General features: G+C 47.0%; 3 protein-coding genes across 6 annotated transcripts; 1 reads left to right on the top strand and 2 right to left on the bottom strand.

The window, feature by feature from the left end:
- Positions 1-2,904: 2,904 nt before the first annotated feature.
- LOC106140250 (neuromedin-U receptor 2) lies at positions 2,905-5,543 on the bottom strand. Of its 2 annotated transcripts, none has more exons than XM_013341820.2 (4): positions 4,675-5,543; positions 4,235-4,335; positions 4,046-4,153; positions 2,905-3,692 (listed from the first exon to the last, which is right to left on the bottom strand). In XM_013341820.2, the coding sequence occupies exons 1-4, from the start codon at positions 5,411-5,413 to the stop codon at positions 3,603-3,605; spliced, it is 1,038 nt and encodes a 345-aa protein (XP_013197274.1). In that variant the 5' UTR covers positions 5,414-5,543; the 3' UTR covers positions 2,905-3,602. The 2 variants fall into 2 exon arrangements, with proteins under 2 accessions (XP_013197274.1, XP_060806298.1); XM_060950315.1 differs by having other exon boundaries at positions 3,556-3,692; positions 4,235-4,387.
- Positions 5,544-6,922: 1,379 nt separating this feature from the next.
- LOC106140243 (neuromedin-U receptor 2) lies at positions 6,923-10,433 on the bottom strand. Of its 3 annotated transcripts, none has more exons than XM_060950326.1 (4): positions 9,530-10,433; positions 7,837-7,937; positions 7,595-7,702; positions 6,923-7,287 (listed from the first exon to the last, which is right to left on the bottom strand). In XM_060950326.1, exons 1-4 carry the CDS (start codon positions 10,266-10,268, stop codon positions 7,228-7,230), a joined length of 1,008 nt encoding a protein of 335 aa, XP_060806309.1. In that variant the 5' UTR covers positions 10,269-10,433; the 3' UTR covers positions 6,923-7,227. The 3 variants fall into 3 exon arrangements, with proteins under 3 accessions (XP_060806309.1, XP_060806310.1, XP_013197266.1); XM_013341812.2 differs by having other exon boundaries at positions 7,245-7,287; positions 7,569-7,702; XM_060950327.1 differs by lacking the exon at positions 7,595-7,702.
- Positions 10,434-13,881: 3,448 nt separating this feature from the next.
- Positions 13,882-16,056, top strand: LOC132903109 (uncharacterized). Its single transcript, XM_060950466.1, has one exon. The coding sequence runs from the start codon at positions 13,882-13,884 to the stop codon at positions 16,054-16,056; it is 2,175 nt and encodes a 724-aa protein (XP_060806449.1).
- The last annotated feature ends 4,174 nt before the right edge of the window (positions 16,057-20,230 follow it).

Below are 20,230 nucleotides of genomic sequence, written 5' to 3'. Positions count from 1 at the left end.
TATTATACCACTCCCTTTTTCACAATACCCAATAAAAGTTAATGAAGACTGGTCCATATCAGCGTTGACTATTTATTATGCTATGTTGATAATAATCTATACTAATATTATAAAGCTGAAGAGTTTGTTTTGTTTGTTTGTTTGTTTGTTTGTTTAAACGCGCTAATCTCAGAAACTACTGAACCGATTTGAATAATTCTTTCACTGTTAGATAGTCTTTTTATCGAGGGAGGCTATAGGCTACATTTTATCCCGGATTTCCTACGGGAAACGTCAACAATGCAGGTGAAAGTTGAATGAGACGGCCATCTGCGAGCTTTCCACGCGAACGCTGCGCAAACCAACAAAGATATAGTAAAACAATGTACTAAAGATGTGAAGTACTCATTTTTTGCCACAAAAAAGTCCGCGAGAGCATATATCTATCTCTTAAGGTTTACTTACAATAACCACTTTTATGTTCATTTTTTTAGATTATTTTTTCTTTATAAACATAAGTTATTTTGAAACCAATTTTCTTTAATTCAGTATTAATCCTTATCCAAATAAATATGTTTATTACTTTCGGCTTTTCATGTAGACTAAAATTGCCATTTACAGTATATAAATCAGACGAATAGGTTTTGAGATATAGTCGTTTTAAGCAATTTGCAGCGAAACATTTAATACGGCGAACCAGCGTTCTTTCTAATACGCGTGACCGCCTCGGACCAGTAGTTTTGGAGATATATGCTAACATTGGTTTAACCCTAAACGCATACATATATATGGTCTCCGTTCGGTCGCGGGTAATGATGTGGGCCAAGTCGTCGCCAAGTCGCATAACAATTAGCAGCTATAATTGATAAAGCCGAGGAGGATGTTTGCAAAAATAAATATGATGCCCAATATATTTGATAAAACACCTCCTCTCACGATCATGAAGCATCACAAAATAATTTGTTATAGATATATAAATACTATACTAGAGTACAGACATACTCCTTTAATTAATATCGTTGCCTAAGGCTGTGTAAAAGATTCTAGGTATAAATGCTTTGCATCTAATGATATTGTAACATTTTTCCGTAGTGTGACAACATTTCCGGGGTAATTGTCTTTGTCGTGTTATGTAACCTATTATGGTGTAACATACTCGTAAAATAATCTTACGAAGTTAAGAAGTGAACAGCCTTCACCGTCACTCAGAGAGGCTTTAAGATTTTGTAGATAGGGCAAGAATCAGAAGCCTTCCCAACCTTAAAATAACGCTGGGTTTGGAAAAATAACAAATCCTCAGCTTCCGATAACAATTCTTTTACCCAGTAAAAATAATTATTTTCGTAAGTTCTTAACACCGCACCAGGATGGGCAGGGCTGACTGCTCCCACCCAATTGTTAAACAAGGAAGCCACGAGCGTACAATATGTAGGTATGTATGCAATGTTTATTTTGTCGTTAATTTACTAATGTGACGGCCACATTGGCGGCCCAATCGCGCCATTACGCGTAGGGGCAATCAATCAGCAGGCCGCCCGGCCGGCGAGAACAGCTGTAAGCCGCAGCGAAGTGCCGCTTTGTAGGAACATTTGCAATATTTATTTGTATGTCCGACAGAGCTGCTTTGTAATAAAAGTACAGTGGAATCCGGTTATAACGACGGTCAAGGGACCAGTGATATTACGTCGTAATAACCGGAAGTCGTACTAAACAATCATTTTTTTTTTTAATAATCATATACAAAATTTATGTACATACGTATTAATACGTATTAAGGTGACTAACAGACAAAAAAAAACATTGAATTAAAAATATTTATTTATTTCACATATAATAATATGCATACATATACGGTACAGAAGTGTACTAAGAAGGAAAAGAAATGAGATTAATCAATAAGTAATTTAAAACAACGCAACACCTACTGCAAAAAGTCGGTAATTTTTGATTGTTTTTGTTTTTTATTTTTATAGTAAGAAGTACGGACTGCATTATGCAATTGTAAAAACGTTGTAAAATAAAACTTTTTTCTTCAATAGAGAAACTTTTTCGCTTAGCCATTTTAGTACGCGCACTCACTTGTCACCCGCAAATTAGGAAATGTAACATAAACAAAACAGACAGTCCGCGATGCATGGGCTAGGTAGGTGCGCGGAGCGGGGATAGCTTCTATTATGTACCTATAACTTAGATTCGTTTGTAAACACGTCGACGCACGTCGTTATAACCGGACAATGTGCGTTGAATTCCGTCGTTAAAAGCGGTCGGTCGTTATAAGCGGAATCGTAATAAACGAATGTACTTTCATAGTGGCTCGATACGAAACCAAACATATGTCTATAGTTGCGTCGCTAAAAACGGTTGGTTGTTATATGCGAAGTCGTACTAAACGGATTCTACTGTACTAGAAAACATTTTTTTTTGTTTTTAATGCATGCTACAACTAGCACGTTTTGTCGAAATATTTGCTAAGTAGTCTGTTTTTATGTATTATTTTATGTAATTCTTAGGAGAATAAACTTATTCTAAACCTAAACATTGAAATCCGCGGCCCTCAAGTAACCCATACAGATACATTCAATGTTTCGTAAATCATGTATCATCTCGTAAATAGGGCTATACCTAGTTATTAACCTTCTCCGCTAAATATACACTCAAAGGATACCCATCGCAGCAAAAGTATGGTCGCTATCGTCAGCAGCTTTATTATTAGTTACGTAGTAGGTACCTAAATATATGCACAAACCAAATAGCGATTGACCTATATGCATACAGCGGCGTGTCTGAATGAAATCGAAAACTAAAATGTAAATGGATACGAAATTGTAAAGTGGTTACAAAAAATCTGAATAATTCCAGACTACGTAAAGATAAGGTAATCCGAATTTAACCACTCCCTTGAGCTCGAAGAGACAAAATTTCTATGTTTTTCATTTGCGTTTTTTATTCTTTTTATAGGCGATGGGCTAGCAACATGTCACTATTAAAATCTCAATTCTATCATTAAGCCAAATAGCTGAACGTGACCTATCAGTCGTTTCAAGACTGTTGGCTCTGTCTACCCCACAAAGGATATAGACGTGACCATATGTATGTATGTATGTAGCGTTGCCAGGCGTCCGGATTAAGCCGGACATATTTAGGCTTTTTGAACGCATGTCCGGCCTAAATAAACGGTGTCCGTCTTTTGTTAAGCTTTTCACATTCCGCAAACAAGCGAGAGCCGTGGCCGAGCGCAGGCGACGAGAGCCGACTACCGATAATATAGGGTGTCCGGCTTTTTTAGCCAAATATCCGGCCAAACTGGCTGGTCTGTCCGGCTATTAGGTTTGGCGACCTGGCAACCCTATATGTATGTATGTATTCTCGTCGTGTTGTATGATAAGGCGTGTACCTATATTACCTACATAGTTTCTGAGATTATAATGTTATTATAATATGGTTCTAAGGACTATTTTCATTAGATAAAGAAACCACAGGTTAATCCTTTAATTATATAAGTACAGCGCTTCCCTGCCAATACAATAGTAGAAAATAGATGTCGCCACAATTAATTGCCTACAAGTAATAAATAATAGTTCGGTGAGAGGTGCGTTGCAACAGAAAGATTTTAAGATTGAGTCCTATGAATGTGATCCAACTCTGCAATTTATGGTCGAAGGTTCGTAAATACTTCCCAAATTTCGCCTCAAAAGTTTGGTGTACCATAGATTCTGAAAATATAAAAATATTGCTGTTAGTTATTGCGTTATTCTAACACTAGCTGTGCTCGTGACTTCGTCCGCGTGGAATAGTTATTTAGTTCAAACAAACAAACTCTTCAGCTTTATAATATTAGTATAGATGATTGGTGCCAGACAACAAACCCTTAAAAAAATGCCACACTTGAAGCTGTGAATATCATTTGTGCACGGGTGTTCGTTTGGGAGTATTATGTAACGAGGGAGACGTACAAGTATTTATGCATCAGTAGGTGTTTGATAATGTTCAGCAGAAATTAGTGACTTTATCTGATCAAACGGGAGGTGGTTTGTATACATATGACGTCGGTATGGTCGGTACCAACCTTTAGTGCTTTCCTAAACTTGGTGGACATAAGGCTGAAGAGTAGCGGGTTGAGCACCGAGCTGAACCACGCGCTCACCCCCACCGCTTCGTACCACAGCACCAGGTACTGAAACAACAATATTGCTGAGAAAGTGAGCTTCAATAGAAATCAATGAGTGTAGCATGTGTCAGACGTCGGTACTCGTACCTGAGGGAGGATGAGCAGCACGCGCGGGGTTCCGAACGCGACCAGCACGCGCAGGCCGAAGTGCGGCAGCCAGCACACCAGGAACGACAGCGTCAGCGCCACTGCACACGCAACAGACTGTCACACACCTTGCATTGCCTACACCGGCTTGGACTGCAGCCATAAAACTCTTAGTAGGTATATAGGGTAATCGAAATGCACATAAGTATAATATTTTTTCCTAAACTATTTTGAGATGTAATATCATACACATTTTATGGAGGGAAGGTAAATTTAAAACTTCATCTATGAGTACCAGTTCTTAAATTTTGACCCAAGTCCACATGCATCAAAATTCAAAATCTTCCTATGAAATCTTATGACAAAATTATATGAACGACATGAAATATACTCAAATACGTTAAATGTTATAAAAACAGATAGTATATGATTCAACTTACTGATAAGATTATTGACTTTCTTCCTGTGATTCCGATGGTTAAATATATTATCTCCGTGATTTTGGTTTTGGCCGGCATTGACGGTGATGGCGATGGCGATGTACATGTATAGCATGACGGTGAGCGGCAGCAGGAACGTGACGACGGCGGTGGCCGCGTTGATGACGCGCGTGTACCACGTCAGCGCCACGAAGCACACCGGCCCGACCCGCGTCTCCACCAGCCTGATGACGAACACGTCGGGCAGCGTCTCCAGCACGGCGGCGGTCCACACGGCCGCCATCACGCGCGCCACGCGCCGCCGCACGCGCCGCCTCTTCGCCGCCAGCGGGTGCCGCACGGCCACGTACCGCTCCACCGCCAGCGCCGTCATGATCAGCACGCCGTTGTTCCACAGGGCGCCCACCATGAAGAACTGCACTTTGCAATCCAAGTCGCCCCACTCGTCTTGCTGATCCGACAACTGCCTAACTTTGTATATAAGTTCTATGAACATAATTATTAAAACCACCAGGTCCGACACTGCAAGGTTGAACAGGTAATAGTTGGTGACGTTGTGCATGCTGCGGTCGCAGTAGATCACCAGGCACGTGAGCACGTTGCCGATCATTCCCGCGACGAAGATCGCCGTCATCAGCAGCAGGTGACCCATGCGGAACGCGCCCACCTGTTCCACCGTCGCGATGTGGTGCAACCACTGACTCTCGTTGAACGGGTCGAGCGGACGAGTAGCGTTCATCTCAGAAATATATCGCAATGCCACGTGTAGTCCCCGTGAGCTGTGAACGGCGCGTGTGAGACATATCACGGACGAGTTCGCGCGGAATGCAAGCTCCCGCGGCGATGTCGGCACGACGGCGGGCGGCGCGCGGTGCTCGCCCACTGCCGCGCGTGCTGGCGCGCGCAGCCAGTTTCTAGGTAAACTGATGCCCAATTTGCTAATTTTATTTGATCAGTAAACATACATACAACAAAGATTAATTCACTTTTTCATAAATTACTTACCTAGGCTCAGACTAGACTCATGGATAGGCGAACAATAACTTGGGATTCTTTATTGTTTGATATCGATTGGCTAGTAGGTAACCTGTCACTATTTGAATCTTAATTCCACCACTAAGCCGTATAGCTGAACGTGGCCTTTCAGTCTTTACAAGACTGTTGGCCGTGGCTATGCCCCGTAAGGGATATAGACGCGACTATATGCATGTACTTATCAAATGTTGTCCGGTTCATTAAAAAAAATTACACAAACAGTTTATAAGGTTATGTCGCCCATTCATTCGGTAGGTAATTCTACACACGACGAACGGGAATTTGTATATCAAACATCTACGAGGTGTAAACAAACTTGCTGTCTATTTTCATTGAAAATGGCGAGATTTAATTAATGCTTCTTTGACTGTCTGTATTTTTCATATTTTGCTATGGAGCTGTCTGTTGTCTGTATTGCAACAACAAGAGCCTTTGAAATAAAATAACAGTTATAAAAAAAAATAGTTTATTCAGCGCTATTTATGATGTCTGTGCTGTTGTTGCAGAGACCAGCAGCTGAATGATAAGTAGTCCCTTGAACTGGTGTAGCACACAAATGCACATCGGGCTAACTTATATTTATATCTCGTGGAACTGAGAACTAATAGCCGCTAGGCACGTCGAGTCTCGCAAGAACTCTCTAGGGCCAACAGCCAACAGTGAATTAATTTCCCATTGAAAAGGCTCACATCCATTAATTCTTTGCCAGATTACCGATTTCCTACATTTCGAATTTAATTTCTTGCAGTCTTCGTTAGAAAAAAAATCATTGTTTTCGAGATTGTTGGGTCTGCATGCCTGTGCGACATGCGTATATCGATGATATCTCCTTTTTAGTCTCTTCTAACAATCTTCATTCCGGCCAAATCTTTTTTTCTTATTGGTTCAGTAGTTTTTGAGATTTCTTAATCAGTGAGTTAGTGTTTTTCGCTTTTATGTATATAGAAGATGTAGATACAAATAATGAATTACTGGGGCTCTCGACCGTGAACAACATTAGTGAAGGACATTCCGCGGCCCGCTGCCGGCGGCCGGGCGCACGCGCCGCGCGCCCTGATTCAATATTTGAAATTACGGCTGTTATCTGGACGACTGCGAATAAACATGCTACAGTAAACATTTCTGAAATAAAGCATATCAGGTAATTCAGGCCCAATTAAATCGTATATAGTTTTTAAGAAATTTTATTCACCATTAACTACAAATGCTTTCTTGTTTATTAACATGACAACTAAGCCGAGTAGGCCCACTCGTACATCTTACTTAAATCTTACAGAAGGTTGACGCTGCAGGTACAAGTTCAATGTCATTATCATATTGAAAATATTGGATCGCTGTAAATCATATCATTGATCGAGGACGGTCAGCCTGCTTCGGCTCCAGCAATAATTGATAGCTTTTGGCGAGGTCACACGGGATCTTAGATCATACACGGAATGTGTTTCATTAACGTAGGTATATCTAATGTGCGGAGAATGTCGGGCATTGACTATCTTCTTCCTTCTTCTTTATTCCAAACTAAAGCCAGACTGGCTCACGTTCTAAATTACGTCTCAACAGTTTGGTGTACCATAGATTCTGAAAAGAAACAGATTTTTTAATGTAGAAGTTCAAAATCAAGAACCAAAGAATACAGATATGTATATCTATGAAGTTATCCTCAAATCAGTTAAATTCAACAATTGTCTTAGATTGTTATGCTTATATATTTCCGAAATATCCGAATTCTGATTACAAGTGGTCGAACGTAAAGAAATCCTTTTACGGAAAGGTAAACTTTAACAGACAATTAGAACCCTGATAATTCAATCGAAAATATGCTATTACGTATAAGTATGATTTTGTGAAAAGGTACCTACTAACAAAGATGCCAGTCCGCAGTTACCTTGAGGGCTTTCCTGAACTTGGTGGACATGAGGCTGAACAGAAGCGGGTTGAGCATCGAGCTGAACCACGCGCCGAGAGAGACCACCACGTACCACACCTGCCAGTGCTGCAACAAGAGCCATCACGTCAGGCTGGTTTCAGAGCGACGCCGGCGGCACGCGCCGTTGCCCAGCGCAGTGCGAACCGCGTGCGCGTCTGTGGCCGGCGCTGATCAGTCGTCGCGACGAGCGGGAGACATACCTGAGCTAGCCCGATGAGCATGCGCGGGTCCCCGAGCGCGTACACCACGCGCAGGCTGAAGTACGGCAGCCAGCACGCCAGGAACGACAGCGTCAGCGCCACTGGACATCAACACATATTAAGTATTTGTTAGGTTCTAAGGAAGCATTCATTCTAAGGAAAGAAGTACAAGCGATTAGGAATGCGGGTTCTTTTCACTCAAATTTAAATTTTTATCATCAATACATAAAATAAAACAGTAAAAAAATTTAGTCTGTACATTATGTATATTTTCAAAAAAATAATTCATTACGATGACGAAACTAACCGAGCATGAATTTAAAAAAAATGCAATTCTATTAGTATGTTTGATTGTACACGATAATCTCCGGATTTTAATGAAATTGCATAGCTTTTATATCTCGCCCACATAAAGAGCTTATTTTGGAATCTGGACAAGCTGAAGTCAAACCATAACAGCTCTGCTAAAATATAGGAAATATCGAAAAGACGTCTAACAAAAGTTGTTCAGACTGATAGAGCATTTTCTGTTAGCGTATAAAAATAAAAGATCTGAAACACTTGTTGCATAACCATTATACCAGTATGGCGTATAGATTTCGCCACAGTACTCCCCCCCAAGACCGGAGGTCTGAAGTCTTGGTTTTTCATTTTTGCTGTGCAATCTGTGCGTGAGCTTGCAAGTGCCAGGTTGTTTTCTTAGTGAGTCGGAAGTGGAGATAATGCTCGTAGTCTGCGGTGAGTCGAGAACTGTTGAGAGCGATGTCGACACTGTCGGCGTCGGTAGGAGCTGCCACGCTGGAGAAGAGACGCCGCCGATGAGATCCAGGCGTGGGCTGCGTAGACGCGTCGGTCGCCGAAGTCGATGAGAGTGAGTGCGGGTGGAGACAGGACCAGGAAGCTCGTTGAATTGGCTGTGATGGACCTGCTGCGATACCCAGTTGCTGGCTTGCTGTGAGACTGCTTGCAGAGTGAGGAGTGATGCTGAGGATTGGAGTTGATAATGATGGAGAAGGTTGCCTTCAATCACGTCGGTGTCACCAATGTAGCGGGAGCGATGATTCGGCTCGACCGCCACCAAAGGGAAGATCTTCCGCCAGGCTAGGTGTTATGCCTGGGGAACCGCGGCTCCGACAATGTTGTGTCGGAGGTTGTATATATAGCTCCAATCTGTGAAATCTTTGCTTGCGCGATTTAGGTTTTTCGCTGTTTACGACTGATAGCGTCGCGTGATGCTATTTTTTATTTTTGTGATTTATGGCGTATAGATTTCGCCACACCAGCAACACAAAATTTATTGCAGTTTGCACACTAGTTTGCATAATATGAGTACAACAAGGTCTTAAGTTTATACAACAGGTCTACACATAAAAAAATACTAAAATACTAAATACCTACTCTCTTAACATAAAAATGTTTTTGGTTCTTTGGGTTTTTCGTAGTTTGTATCTTTTTACTCTCCCGGCTATACGTTTATCATATACTATAAACTGAGAACTGGGCAAGGTTGGACAGCACAAATACACGAACTTTACAAGGTTCGGCCCTAACTTTTATAATGGAATTGATTTTTGCTAATGAAACTTCGAGCAATGCCCTACTTGAATTGATTATAAGTTGATGAGTACCTACTTCTTAAAATCATAGTCATACGGATATGATATATAAGTATTCACTTATTGTGAATTCTTACTGATAAGTTTGTTGATCTTCTTCTTGTAATTCAGTTGATTAAATATGTTGTCTTCATCAGTAGTGTGGTAGCTGGCGTTGACAGTAAGCGCGATGACGATGTAAACGTACAGCATGATCGCGAGCGGCACCAGAAAGTTGCAGAACGCCGCGGCCGCGCTGAGCACCTGGTTGTACCACGACAGCGTCACGAAGCACACGGGCCCGAACCGCGTGTACAGCATCTTGACGAAGAACACGTCGGGCAGCGTCTCCAGCACGGCCACGCTCCACGCGGCCGCCATCACCCGCGCCACGCGCCGCCGCACGCGCCGCCTCTTCACCGCCAGCGGGTGCACGACCGCCACGTACCGCTCCACCGCCAGCGCCGTTATGATCAAGATGCTGTTGTTCCACAGAACGCCTAGCATAAACGTCTCCATTTTGCAGACCGCATTTCCCAGCACGTCCGTCGGTATCGGAATCTTTCCGCTGTAATAGGCCACCTCCAGCAATATAGTCAATAACGCCACCAGGTCCGACACCGCGAGGTTAAACAGGTAGTAGTTGGTGACGTTGTGCATGCTGCGGTCGTAGTAAATCACCACGCACGTCACCATGTTGCCGACCATCCCCGCGAAGAAGATGATCAGCATCAACACTATGTACACAATTTTTAACGAAACCATCTCCTCAACCGTCTGAAAGTATTTCAACCACAGGTTCTCGCTCAAATGCTCAAGCGTATGAGAAGCATTCATAATGGAAGCGAAACCGACTGCCGCATGTCGTAGCCTTTAGCATTGATATATTGATGCCGCGAATCACAAGTTACAAGAGGACGTAATCACAAGTCTCGCACTGAATAGAGCTAATCAGAGCACATTAGGAAGGCACTCGGCCTCGTAGCGGCGCACACCACACGGCGAGTGCGGCGCGCCGACTGTATCTATGTCCGAGGCGCGTGTTGTTTACTCTCTCTACTCACTCACTACTCGCGTAATCATGTTTTGATTACATGCTTACAGAGAACAAGAAAGAATCCAGCCAAATATGTATCAACCTACGCATAGAAAAGGACGATTATCTTGACTCAATGAAAATTTTGCAAATTCAGATAAACCGTTTCGGCCAATACTAGTAGATTGGGGATATGTTTAGGAAAATATAATATTTTCATCCTTCGAAACGTCTTCTAAAAAGGTGAGTGTTTTGATTAAAAATTACACTGTATGTTGACTAATAATTTCTACTTATTTCTCCTTCTGGTTACGCGATTGTTAACAAATATTATAAAAGAGTTTATTTGTTTGTTTCTTGTCTTGAAATTTTGTATATAGATACAATATAATTAAGAGTCTGTGTTACCGCAAAAAAGAGTACACACCAAGATGGTGACCCTAATCGAAAGGACAGCTGGAAGAAAAAAACAAAGTTCTTGGCGGGCGGGATGTGTGATTAGTTTTTCCCCTTTTTACGCTAGATGGCGCTCATCCATATTGCGCACATCCAAAACGTGCTATGGTTACTTGTGTTTATTATTTTTATAATGTGTTTGCTCATTTTTGTAACAGAAAATCTTTAATACAAATTGCTGCTAATTACTTGTTAATGTTTGAATTACAGTACGGCAGTGTCTAGGTAACCCGTTTGGAGAAGTACATAGACACACTTTTCATTCCTTCATTGCTCATATGTAATGCTCTAATAAAAAAATTTCCTGAAATCTTCATAATCACAACTCTAAATCGGCGAAGTCGGGGACCCTGCAGTGAAAAATCTTAAGGATAAAATATTAAATAAAAAAAATCCCGACTAAGTAAGAAATAATGCAAGAAACTCAATCTTAGGGTAACTTAGTAGGTATGTATTACGTAATAAATTTCAAGAAATACGTCCGCTACGTTAGGGGACCGCTTTTAATTTTGTATTGTAAGTATCACCAAAGACTTACTTATATTATTATTATTTTTTTGGTTTTAGGTTAGACAAAGTATTTGTAATTCAAATCGAATTCAAAAAACAGATTTTTGGTAACATACATTTTTTAAGCCGTTCTAAAGGTGCAATTAGAATAAATAAAGCTGTACCTAGTGTGGTAGTTAGGATATTAGCAAAAAGTTAAATCTTCTAAAAAAATGTTATATACATATCGTATAAGTAGATCTTTAAACAAAGGAAAAAGTTTGTAGTAATTAACCGCATCCGATTTATCAGATGGGTCGGTAGATGTGGAAAGATTTACAAACAATATGCAAAACGCTTTAAGTACCTTTTTGAACGGGAAGAATTTAACAACTTGTAAGAGGTGAGTTGACTAGTCCGTAGCAGCTAGAGGATAGCGAGCTATTTAACTTGGTGAACTCTGATAATCCAAAAGTGCAAAAGTGAAGACCCGCAGAGACCTTTTTTTTTTTTTTTTTTTTTTTTTTTTTTTTTTTTTTTTTTTTTTTTTTTTTCTTCTCAGGCTGTGTTTACTCTTTATATACTTATACATAAACATTGCTTGTTAAATAGTATTGCTCGTTAAGCACTAAGGGGTATAAATAAAAGATAGATGTTGGTCGATTCTCAGACCACAAAGCTACGATAAAACAGACAAAAGCAAAGCTACGATAAAAAAAACATAATAGATGGCGCTGATCTAAAATAAAGCGCGATATGGTTTCTCTTCAAACAATTATAAATAAGAAAAATTGCCCGGGTGGGTGGGGTTAGGTTAATATGGGTGGGGTTAGGTTAATATGGGTGGGGTTAGGTTAATATGGGTGGGGTTAGGTTAATATGGGTGGGGTTAGGTTAATATGGGTGGGGTTAGGTTAATATGGGTGGGGTTAGGTTAATATGGGTGGGGTTAGGTTAATATGGGTGGGGTTAGGTTAATATGGGTGGGGTTAGGTTAATATGGGTGGGGTTAGGTTAATATGGGTGGGGTTAGGTTAATATGGGTGGGGTTAGGTTAATATGGGTGGGGTTAGGTTAATATGGGTGGGGTTAGGTTAATATGGGTGGGGTTAGGTTAATATGGGTGGGGTTAGGTTAATATGGGTGGGGTTAGGTTAATATGGGTGGGGTTAGGTTAATATGGGTGGGGTTAGGTTAATATGGGTGGGGTTAGGTTAATATGGGTGGGGTTAGGTTAATATGGGTGGGGTTAGGTTAATATGGGTGGGGTTAGGTTAATATGGGTGGGGTTAGGTTAATATGGGTGGGGTTAGGTTAATATGGGTGGGGTTAGGTTAATATGGGTGGGGTTAGGTTAATATGGGTGGGGTTAGGTTAATATGGGTGGGGTTAGGTTAATATGGGTGGGGTTAGGTTAATATGGGTGGGGTTAGGTTAATATGGGTGGGGTTAGGTTAATATGGGTGGGGTTAGGTTAATATGGGTGGGGTTAGGTTAATATGGGTGGGGTTAGGTTAATATGGGTGGGGTTAGGTTAATATGGGTGGGGTTAGGTTAATATGGGTGGGGTTAGGTTAATATGGGTGGGGTTAGGTTAATATGGGTGGGGTTAGGTTAATATGGGTGGGGTTAGGTTAATATGGGTGGGGTTAGGTTAATATGGGTGGGGTTAGGTTAATATGGGTGGGGTTAGGTTAATATGGGTGGGGTTAGGTTAATATGGGTGGGGTTAGGTTAATATGGGTGGGGTTAGGTTAATATGGGTGGGGTTAGGTTAATATGGGTGGGGTTAGGTTAATATGGGTGGGGTTAGGTTAATATGGGTGGGGTTAGGTTAATATGGGTGGGGTTAGGTTAATATGGGTGGGGTTAGGTTAATATGGGTGGGGTTAGGTTAATATGGGTGGGGTTAGGTTAATATGGGTGGGGTTAGGTTAATATGGGTGGTGGGGTGCTACGGTCAGGAAACCTCCACGTTGGCTCAGTACCTTGAAAGCTTTGCTTCTGTTGCTTGATCTTTGATCCGGTGATAGCGGCGGGCTGACAAGTCACTGGGCTGGTGCACCCTGGGCGATGGTTAATAACTCTCCGCTATTAGGGGTTTTGTTATCCATCGGCAAATGTCCTGACACATGGACGGGTTGAATAGCCTAACTGGCTTCTGGGCAGACGCTTTTGCGTCCAGGTCCGCCTACCAGTCGCTCCCTCTTGTCTGCCCTCAGACAGTGAGTGGATGTGACTCGCGCGGCGTCAGGTTTCGGCTCGGCGCCGGGCAACTCGTTACCCCAAATTGATGGGGCCGAGGACGTTTCGTCGCGAGGAAGAAAACCTCAATAAAAAATAACCCTAATCCCAAGGTCGGGCGTGCCGATGGGATGAATGGCGGGGGGGGAGTCCCGTCCCAAGCGCCCACTGAAGAGGTGGAGGAGATCAGGGACCTCACCCTGTTAAAAAAGGAAATCAATGAAAATGGCGTCTAAGAAAACTACAATACCCCAGGAGGGTACCGACTCCCAAGGAGTCGGAGAATCCCTCCCCACGTCTTCGGGCGTGGGCTGCCCCACCGTATCTGGGGGGGGCACTTACCGCCAGAGGGACGCAAGTCCCTCCCAATTGTCGACACGGTCGACGAGCCGAGGGTCGCTAATCCTCGCGCCGACATCCGACGAGGACTACGACAGCCTTCCGGAAGCCACAATGATGGAAGACCTCAAGGACGGCAGGGGCAGTGTTCCCCGCAAACGGAAGGCGCTGGAGGGGCCTACACTAAGATCGCGAGGCCCCAAAATCAACACAGCCACGAGGGGCCGTCACGCTGGTCGGCGCACACAAACTTCGCCACCAAAGAGGAGGGCCGAAAACATTGAGGAGGACACGCTCCCTGAAAAGGGTGCAAAATTTAGCGAGCCCAAAAGAGGGCGTGCGCCGGCAAAGGCGACCAGTGCGGGGCTGAGCCAGGCTAAGGCCAGGCTATCACAAATGGCGTCGGAATTCGCCGAATTCGAAGATGAGGCGGACAGAGCGGCGGGTTATTTAAAAGATCCCCAAGAGAACACCAGTGAGGCCTCAATAGTGGACGGTCAACTGGAGGTGGTACGCAAGGCGGCTCGAACCGTACTTGAGGAGGCCAAGAAGTCGGGCAACCTCAAGGGGACAACTTGGGCGAAAATGAAGGCTGCCTGTGCCGAGATCCTCGCAGCGGCGGATAAAATCTCGGACCGAGGCGAAGAGGCAGAGGCCATCCGCAAAATGGCGGCCGACAACAAGAGAATGCGGGAGGAGTTGGCGCTGCTCAGGCAGGAGACCAAAGCCCTCCGTACCGCATTCTCGGAGAGGAAGGCCCCCAATGCGGAGACCCTAGACTCGACGGCCGATATTATGGCCCAAGTTGACCGCTCCATGCGGTCGTTCGGAGAGTCCCTCACCAGGGACCTTTTCCTCTCTCTGGGGGGAATGATGAATGACCGCATAAAGGAGCTAGAAAAGAGGGCTATTGTTGCCCCTCAGGAGGTGCTGCGTCCACCACTTGCGGCTGACCGTCGCAATAAGGAGGCTGGAAAGGCCCATGATGCCAAAAAAGTTAAGGCACCCATACAACCCGGAAATGTGGGGGCAGTTGCAGGTTCCACCCTGATGCCCCCGGCAAGACCTGGCCCGGCGCCCAAAGCGCCTAAAGCCACAACGGCAAAGGCCCAGCAAGCTCCCTCACAGGATGCTTCTGGCGCCCCACCCCAGGAGGAACCCTCCCCCTCCTCCTCTTGGACGGAGGTAGTGAAAAAAGGGAAAAATAAGGGGAAGGGGAAAAAATCCTCCCCCCCTGAGGTGGATGGTGCGGCTCCTCGCCCTACGGCCCCCGCACCGGTCAAGCGGCAGTATGCCCTTCCCAAATCGACGGCTGTGGTGGTGACTCTCAAGTCGGGTGCCACAGTCGACTACAAAACGGTGATGGGAAGGGTCACCACTATAAAACTGGCGACCGTGGGTGTGGATCACGTGGCGGTGAGGAGTACGGCGACGGGCGCCAGAATCATCGAGATTCCCGGAAACGACAGCAGCGTTGTCGCTGACAACCTTGCTGACAAAATCCGGGATCTGGTGGGGGATGTGGCCGAGGTCACGAGGCCGTACAAAACGGCCCAAATTAAAATCTCCGGGTTTGATGAATCAATCACCCCGGAGACCTTGCGGAATGAGGTGTCCCTGGCTGGCAAATGTCCACCGGAACATGTAAAGGTGGGGCAGATCCGAATGACACGGGACTTTACCGGGGCTGTCATCGTGACCTGCCCAGTAGCCGTGGCCAACGCCCTCGTGGCAGACGGCCGTATATTGATCGGTTGGTCGTCTGCCAAAATCACTGGCCTGGAACCCCTGCCCATGCGCTGTTTCAGGTGCATGGGTTTGGGCCATACGTGGGCGCTGTGCCCATCACCGGTGGACAGGTCGGAACTTTGCCACAGATGCGGGAAAACGGGGCACCTCACACAGCAATGTGTTGAGAAGGAGCCCTGGTGCGCGGTGTGCCATCATGCCAAACTCCCGGCGAAGCACACAATGGGAGGGAAGGCGTGTAACCCCCCGCGCACCAGGGGACGACTGGAGCCCACCGGGCTAAAAAGAGTAGGCAACACAATGGAGCACTAATGCCCAGACGTCAGCACCAAGCACTTGAGCTGCTGCAGTGCAACATCAACCACTCCGCCCGCGCGCAAGATCTCTTGCTGCAACACCTGGCGGAGTGGGGCATTAGTGCTGCCATTGTGTCTGAGCCGTACTTTGTTCCCCCACTCCCTACGTGGGTAAGGGACACGGAGGGAGAGGTCGCGGTGACCATACCCCGGTTGGGAGACCGGCCTCCTCTGGTCAAGCAGAGTGCAGGCCGGGGCTACGTTGCGGCTAGATGGGGCGACATGGTTCTTGTCGCTGTGTACTTCGCCCCATCTAGACCGCGACGGGAGTTTGAGTCCCTCCTCTTAGAGGTGGGGCGGATTATTGCGGGAGCGGCGCCCATGCCTGTAATAGTGGCGGGGGACTTTAATGCCAAGTCTTTGGTATGGGGTTCCCCCGTCACTGACCTGCGCGGCAGGATCCTCTCCGACTGGATGGTGGCATCGGGGCTGTGTGTCCTAAACCAGGGCACTGCCAACACCTGTGTACGGTGGAATGGGGGCTCCATAGTGGACGTTTCGTTCGCTACCCCTTCCGCCGCTGCACGTGTCACAGGTTGGCGTGTCCTGGGGGATGTGGAGACCCTCTCCGACCATTTATATGTTCGGATGTCGGTCTCCAGACCGGCTTCGGTGCGGCCGCCCAGTCAAGATCGCAATCTCCCGAGGGACCGGTTCCGCAAGTGGAGCCTGGCCAGCCTCGACGCTGACTCAGCTGAAGAGGCGGCCATGATTGAGCGTTGGCGAACACAATCGCCAGACCGGTCCGTCGACGTGGAGGAGAGGGCCTGCCGCTTTCGGGCGTCGCTTGTCGCTGTCTGTGACGCCTCTATGAGGAGATCGGGTCCGCCGTCTAATAAAAAACGGGTGCACTGGTGGTCGGAGGAGATCGCCGTACTCCGACGGAGATCGCCGTACTCCGACGCACCAGCAATAGTGCCCGCCGGGCATACACCCGGTGTAGGCGGCGACGGACGACCGTGGAGGGTGAGGAGGAGCTCCTGCGCACGGCACTTAGAGAGGCTAAGGAGGCCCTGTCCAAGGCGATTGCCAAGGCCAAAGACGAATCCTACAAAGAGTTCTTGGCCGCCTTGGACCGGGACCCGTGGGGGCGGCCGTACAAACTTGTACGGAACAAAATGCAGTGTGCCGCCCCGATGGCCTCTCTTGAACCGGAGCTCCTCCGAAATGTGGTGGAGGGACTCTTCCCCGAGGTCCCAGAGTTTGCCCCTCCGAGAATGGCTGCCCCGGAGCGGGAGTCCTCCGATATGATGGAAGTGCCGCCGGTCACTGACGCAGAGATGGAGCGGGTCATAGACCGACTCCATCGAAGCAAAAAGGCGCCGGGTCCTGATGGGGTCCCGGGCCGAGTCATACCGGTGGCGCTTATACACCTTGGGGATCGCCTGAGGGACTTATTTGAAGATTGTCTCCAAACAGGGCGGTTCCCAGGGGTATGGAAGGAAGGCCGGCTCTGCCTTCTGAGGAAAGAGGGTCGGCCAGAGGACTCCCCCAGCGGATGGAGGCCCCTTGTAATGCTGGATGAATCCGGAAAGATGCTCGAACGAGTAATAGCATCCCGGATCATCCGGCATCTTGAAAACAGGGGGCCGGACATCTCGGACCGCCAGTTCGGGTTCCGGACTGGGCGGTCTACCATCGACGCGATCGGGGCATTGAGGGATTTCTCGGAGAGGGCAACTGAGAGGGGGGGTGGGGCCGTGGCTGTGTCCCTTGACATCGCCAACGCCTTCGGCTCCATCCCCTTTGAGGTGATAAAGGAGGCACTTCGGTTCCACGGGGTGCCCCTTTATCTACGGAGGATCGTGGAGCACTACCTCACGGCGAGGGTAGTGCTCTACGAGAATAAGGATGGCATGATAACGTCGAGGGCAATGGTTTGCGGTGTTCCCCAGGGGTCGGTGCTGGGACCCCTGCTGTGGAACATCGGCTATGACTGGGCCATCCGCGGGGTCCTCTTGCCCCGGATGGCGGTCATCTGTTATGCGGATGACACGTTGGTCGCTGTCTGGGGCGAAGAATTAGAGGGGACCCTACGCAGAGCGGCAGTCGCGGCAGACCTGATGGTTTACCGCATCAGGCTGCTGGGACTGAGGGTGGCCCTCAACAAAACTGAGGCCATTGCCTTCGGCGGAAGAGGTTGGAGGCCTCCGGCTGGCGCGTCCATTCTAGTAGATGGAGAAAGAGTCCGGATGATGCCGAACATCAAATATCTCGGCATCATACTGGACCCACGGTGGGACTTCGGGGAGCACTTTAGGCGAATGGCTCCCCGAATCGTTGGTGCAGCGTCAGCACTCAGCCGACTGCTGCCCAACGTAGGAGGGCCGGGTGCCCCGTGCCGTCGCCTGTACGCGAATGTCACTCGCAGCATGGCACTGTACGGGGCACCGATATGGGCGGATAGGCTCTCCGCTGCCAACAAGGCCCTGCTTCGGCGGCCACAAAGAGTGGTAGCCATCCGAATATGCAGGGCCTACATAACGGTGGCGTGGGCGGCAGCCTGCGCCTTAGCTGGCACCCCACCGTGGGAACTGGACGCGCTGGCCCATATGGAGGCCTACAAGGAGAGGGCAAGGTGGCGGGCTCTGCCTGCCGCCGAAAGAGAAGTGGACGGCAGAGGCAGGGAGACGTGGGACCTGGTCGTGGCTAGGTTACGGGAGCGATGGAGGAGTGACCTCGAAAACTCCGAATTCGGAGTTCGCACCATCGGGGCACTCCTTCCATCGCTGGACAAATGGCTGGATCGACACCACGGCCAGGTGTCGTACAGGTTGGCACAGGTAATGACCGGGCATGGCTGCTTCGGTCATTACCTGTACCGTATTGGGAAAGAGGGGAGCGAGGTCTGCCATGAGTGTAGAGAGCCGGACGACACGGCCCAACACACTCTGGCAGACTGCTCAAGGTGGTCGGCGCAGCGGCAAGAGCTGGTGGAAATTTTGGGGGATGGCGACCTCTCGCTGCATAACGTCGTTGACAGGATGTTATGCAGCGAGAGGAACTGGGTGGCGGTTGCTTCCTTCTGTGAGACCGTCATCTCGCAGAAGGAGGCTGCTGAGAGGGCGCGGGAGGAAGATCCAAACGCGCCCTCACATAGACGTGGACGGGGTGGCAGAAGGCGAGCACGTTACCGTGCTCACCTACTCCCCCAACAGGACCACTAATCCTGGGCAGTATGGGCGACTAGCAACTTACTAGTCGCCCAATAAAGCAAGATCCTCGGTAAAGCCGCACCGAGGAGCCAGAGGGCATCATGGTAGAATGCATAGCCGATCCCATGATGCCTTCGAAATGGCAGGAAGGAAGCGCCGGAGGGGTTTTAGTGCGGTAGTCTGGCACACTCGGTGCCAGGAGTCCCACACTCTCCCGGGTGAAGACCCGGGGGGTCGTCCGTAAATGGATTTCCCCTTCGTAACAAAAAAAAAAAAAAAAAAAAAAAAAAAAAAAAAAAGGTTAATATGGGTGGGGTTAGGTTAATATGGGTGGGGTTAGGTTAATATGGGTGGGGTTAGGTTAATATGGGTGGGGTTAGGTTAATATGGGTGGGGTTAGGTTAATATGGGTGGGGTTAGGTTAATATGGGTGGGGTTAGGTTAATATGGGTGGGGTTAGGTTAATATGGGTGGGGTTAGGTTAATATGGGTGGGGTTAGGTTAATATGGGTGGGGTTAGGTTAATATGGGTGGGGTTAGGTTAATATGGGTGGGGTTAGGTTAATATGGGTGGGGTTAGGTTAATATGGGTGGGGTTAGGTTAATATGGGTGGGGTTAGGTTAATATGGGTGGGGTTAGGTTAATATGGGTGGGGTTAGGTTAATATGGGTGGGGTTAGGTTAATATGGGTGGGGTTAGGTTAATATGGGTGGGGTTAGGTTAATATGGGTGGGGTTAGGTTAATATGGGTGGGGTTAGGTTAATATGGGTGGGGTTAGGTTAATATGGGTGGGGTTAGGTTAATATGGGTGGGGTTAGGTTAATATGGGTGGGGTTAGGTTAATATGGGTGGGGTTAGGTTAATATGGGTGGGGTTAGGTTAATATGGGTGGGGTTAGGTTAATATGGGTGGGGTTAGGTTAATATGGGTGGGGTTAGGTTAATATGGGTGGGGTTAGGTTAATATGGGTGGG

This window comes from Amyelois transitella, chromosome 21 (assembly GCF_032362555.1).
Source record: "Amyelois transitella isolate CPQ chromosome 21, ilAmyTran1.1, whole genome shotgun sequence".
In the NCBI taxonomy this organism is placed as follows: domain Eukaryota; kingdom Metazoa; phylum Arthropoda; class Insecta; order Lepidoptera; family Pyralidae; genus Amyelois; species Amyelois transitella.
Note: the sequence above shows the minus strand (reverse complement) of the source record. Positions and strands in the feature narration are given on the sequence as shown.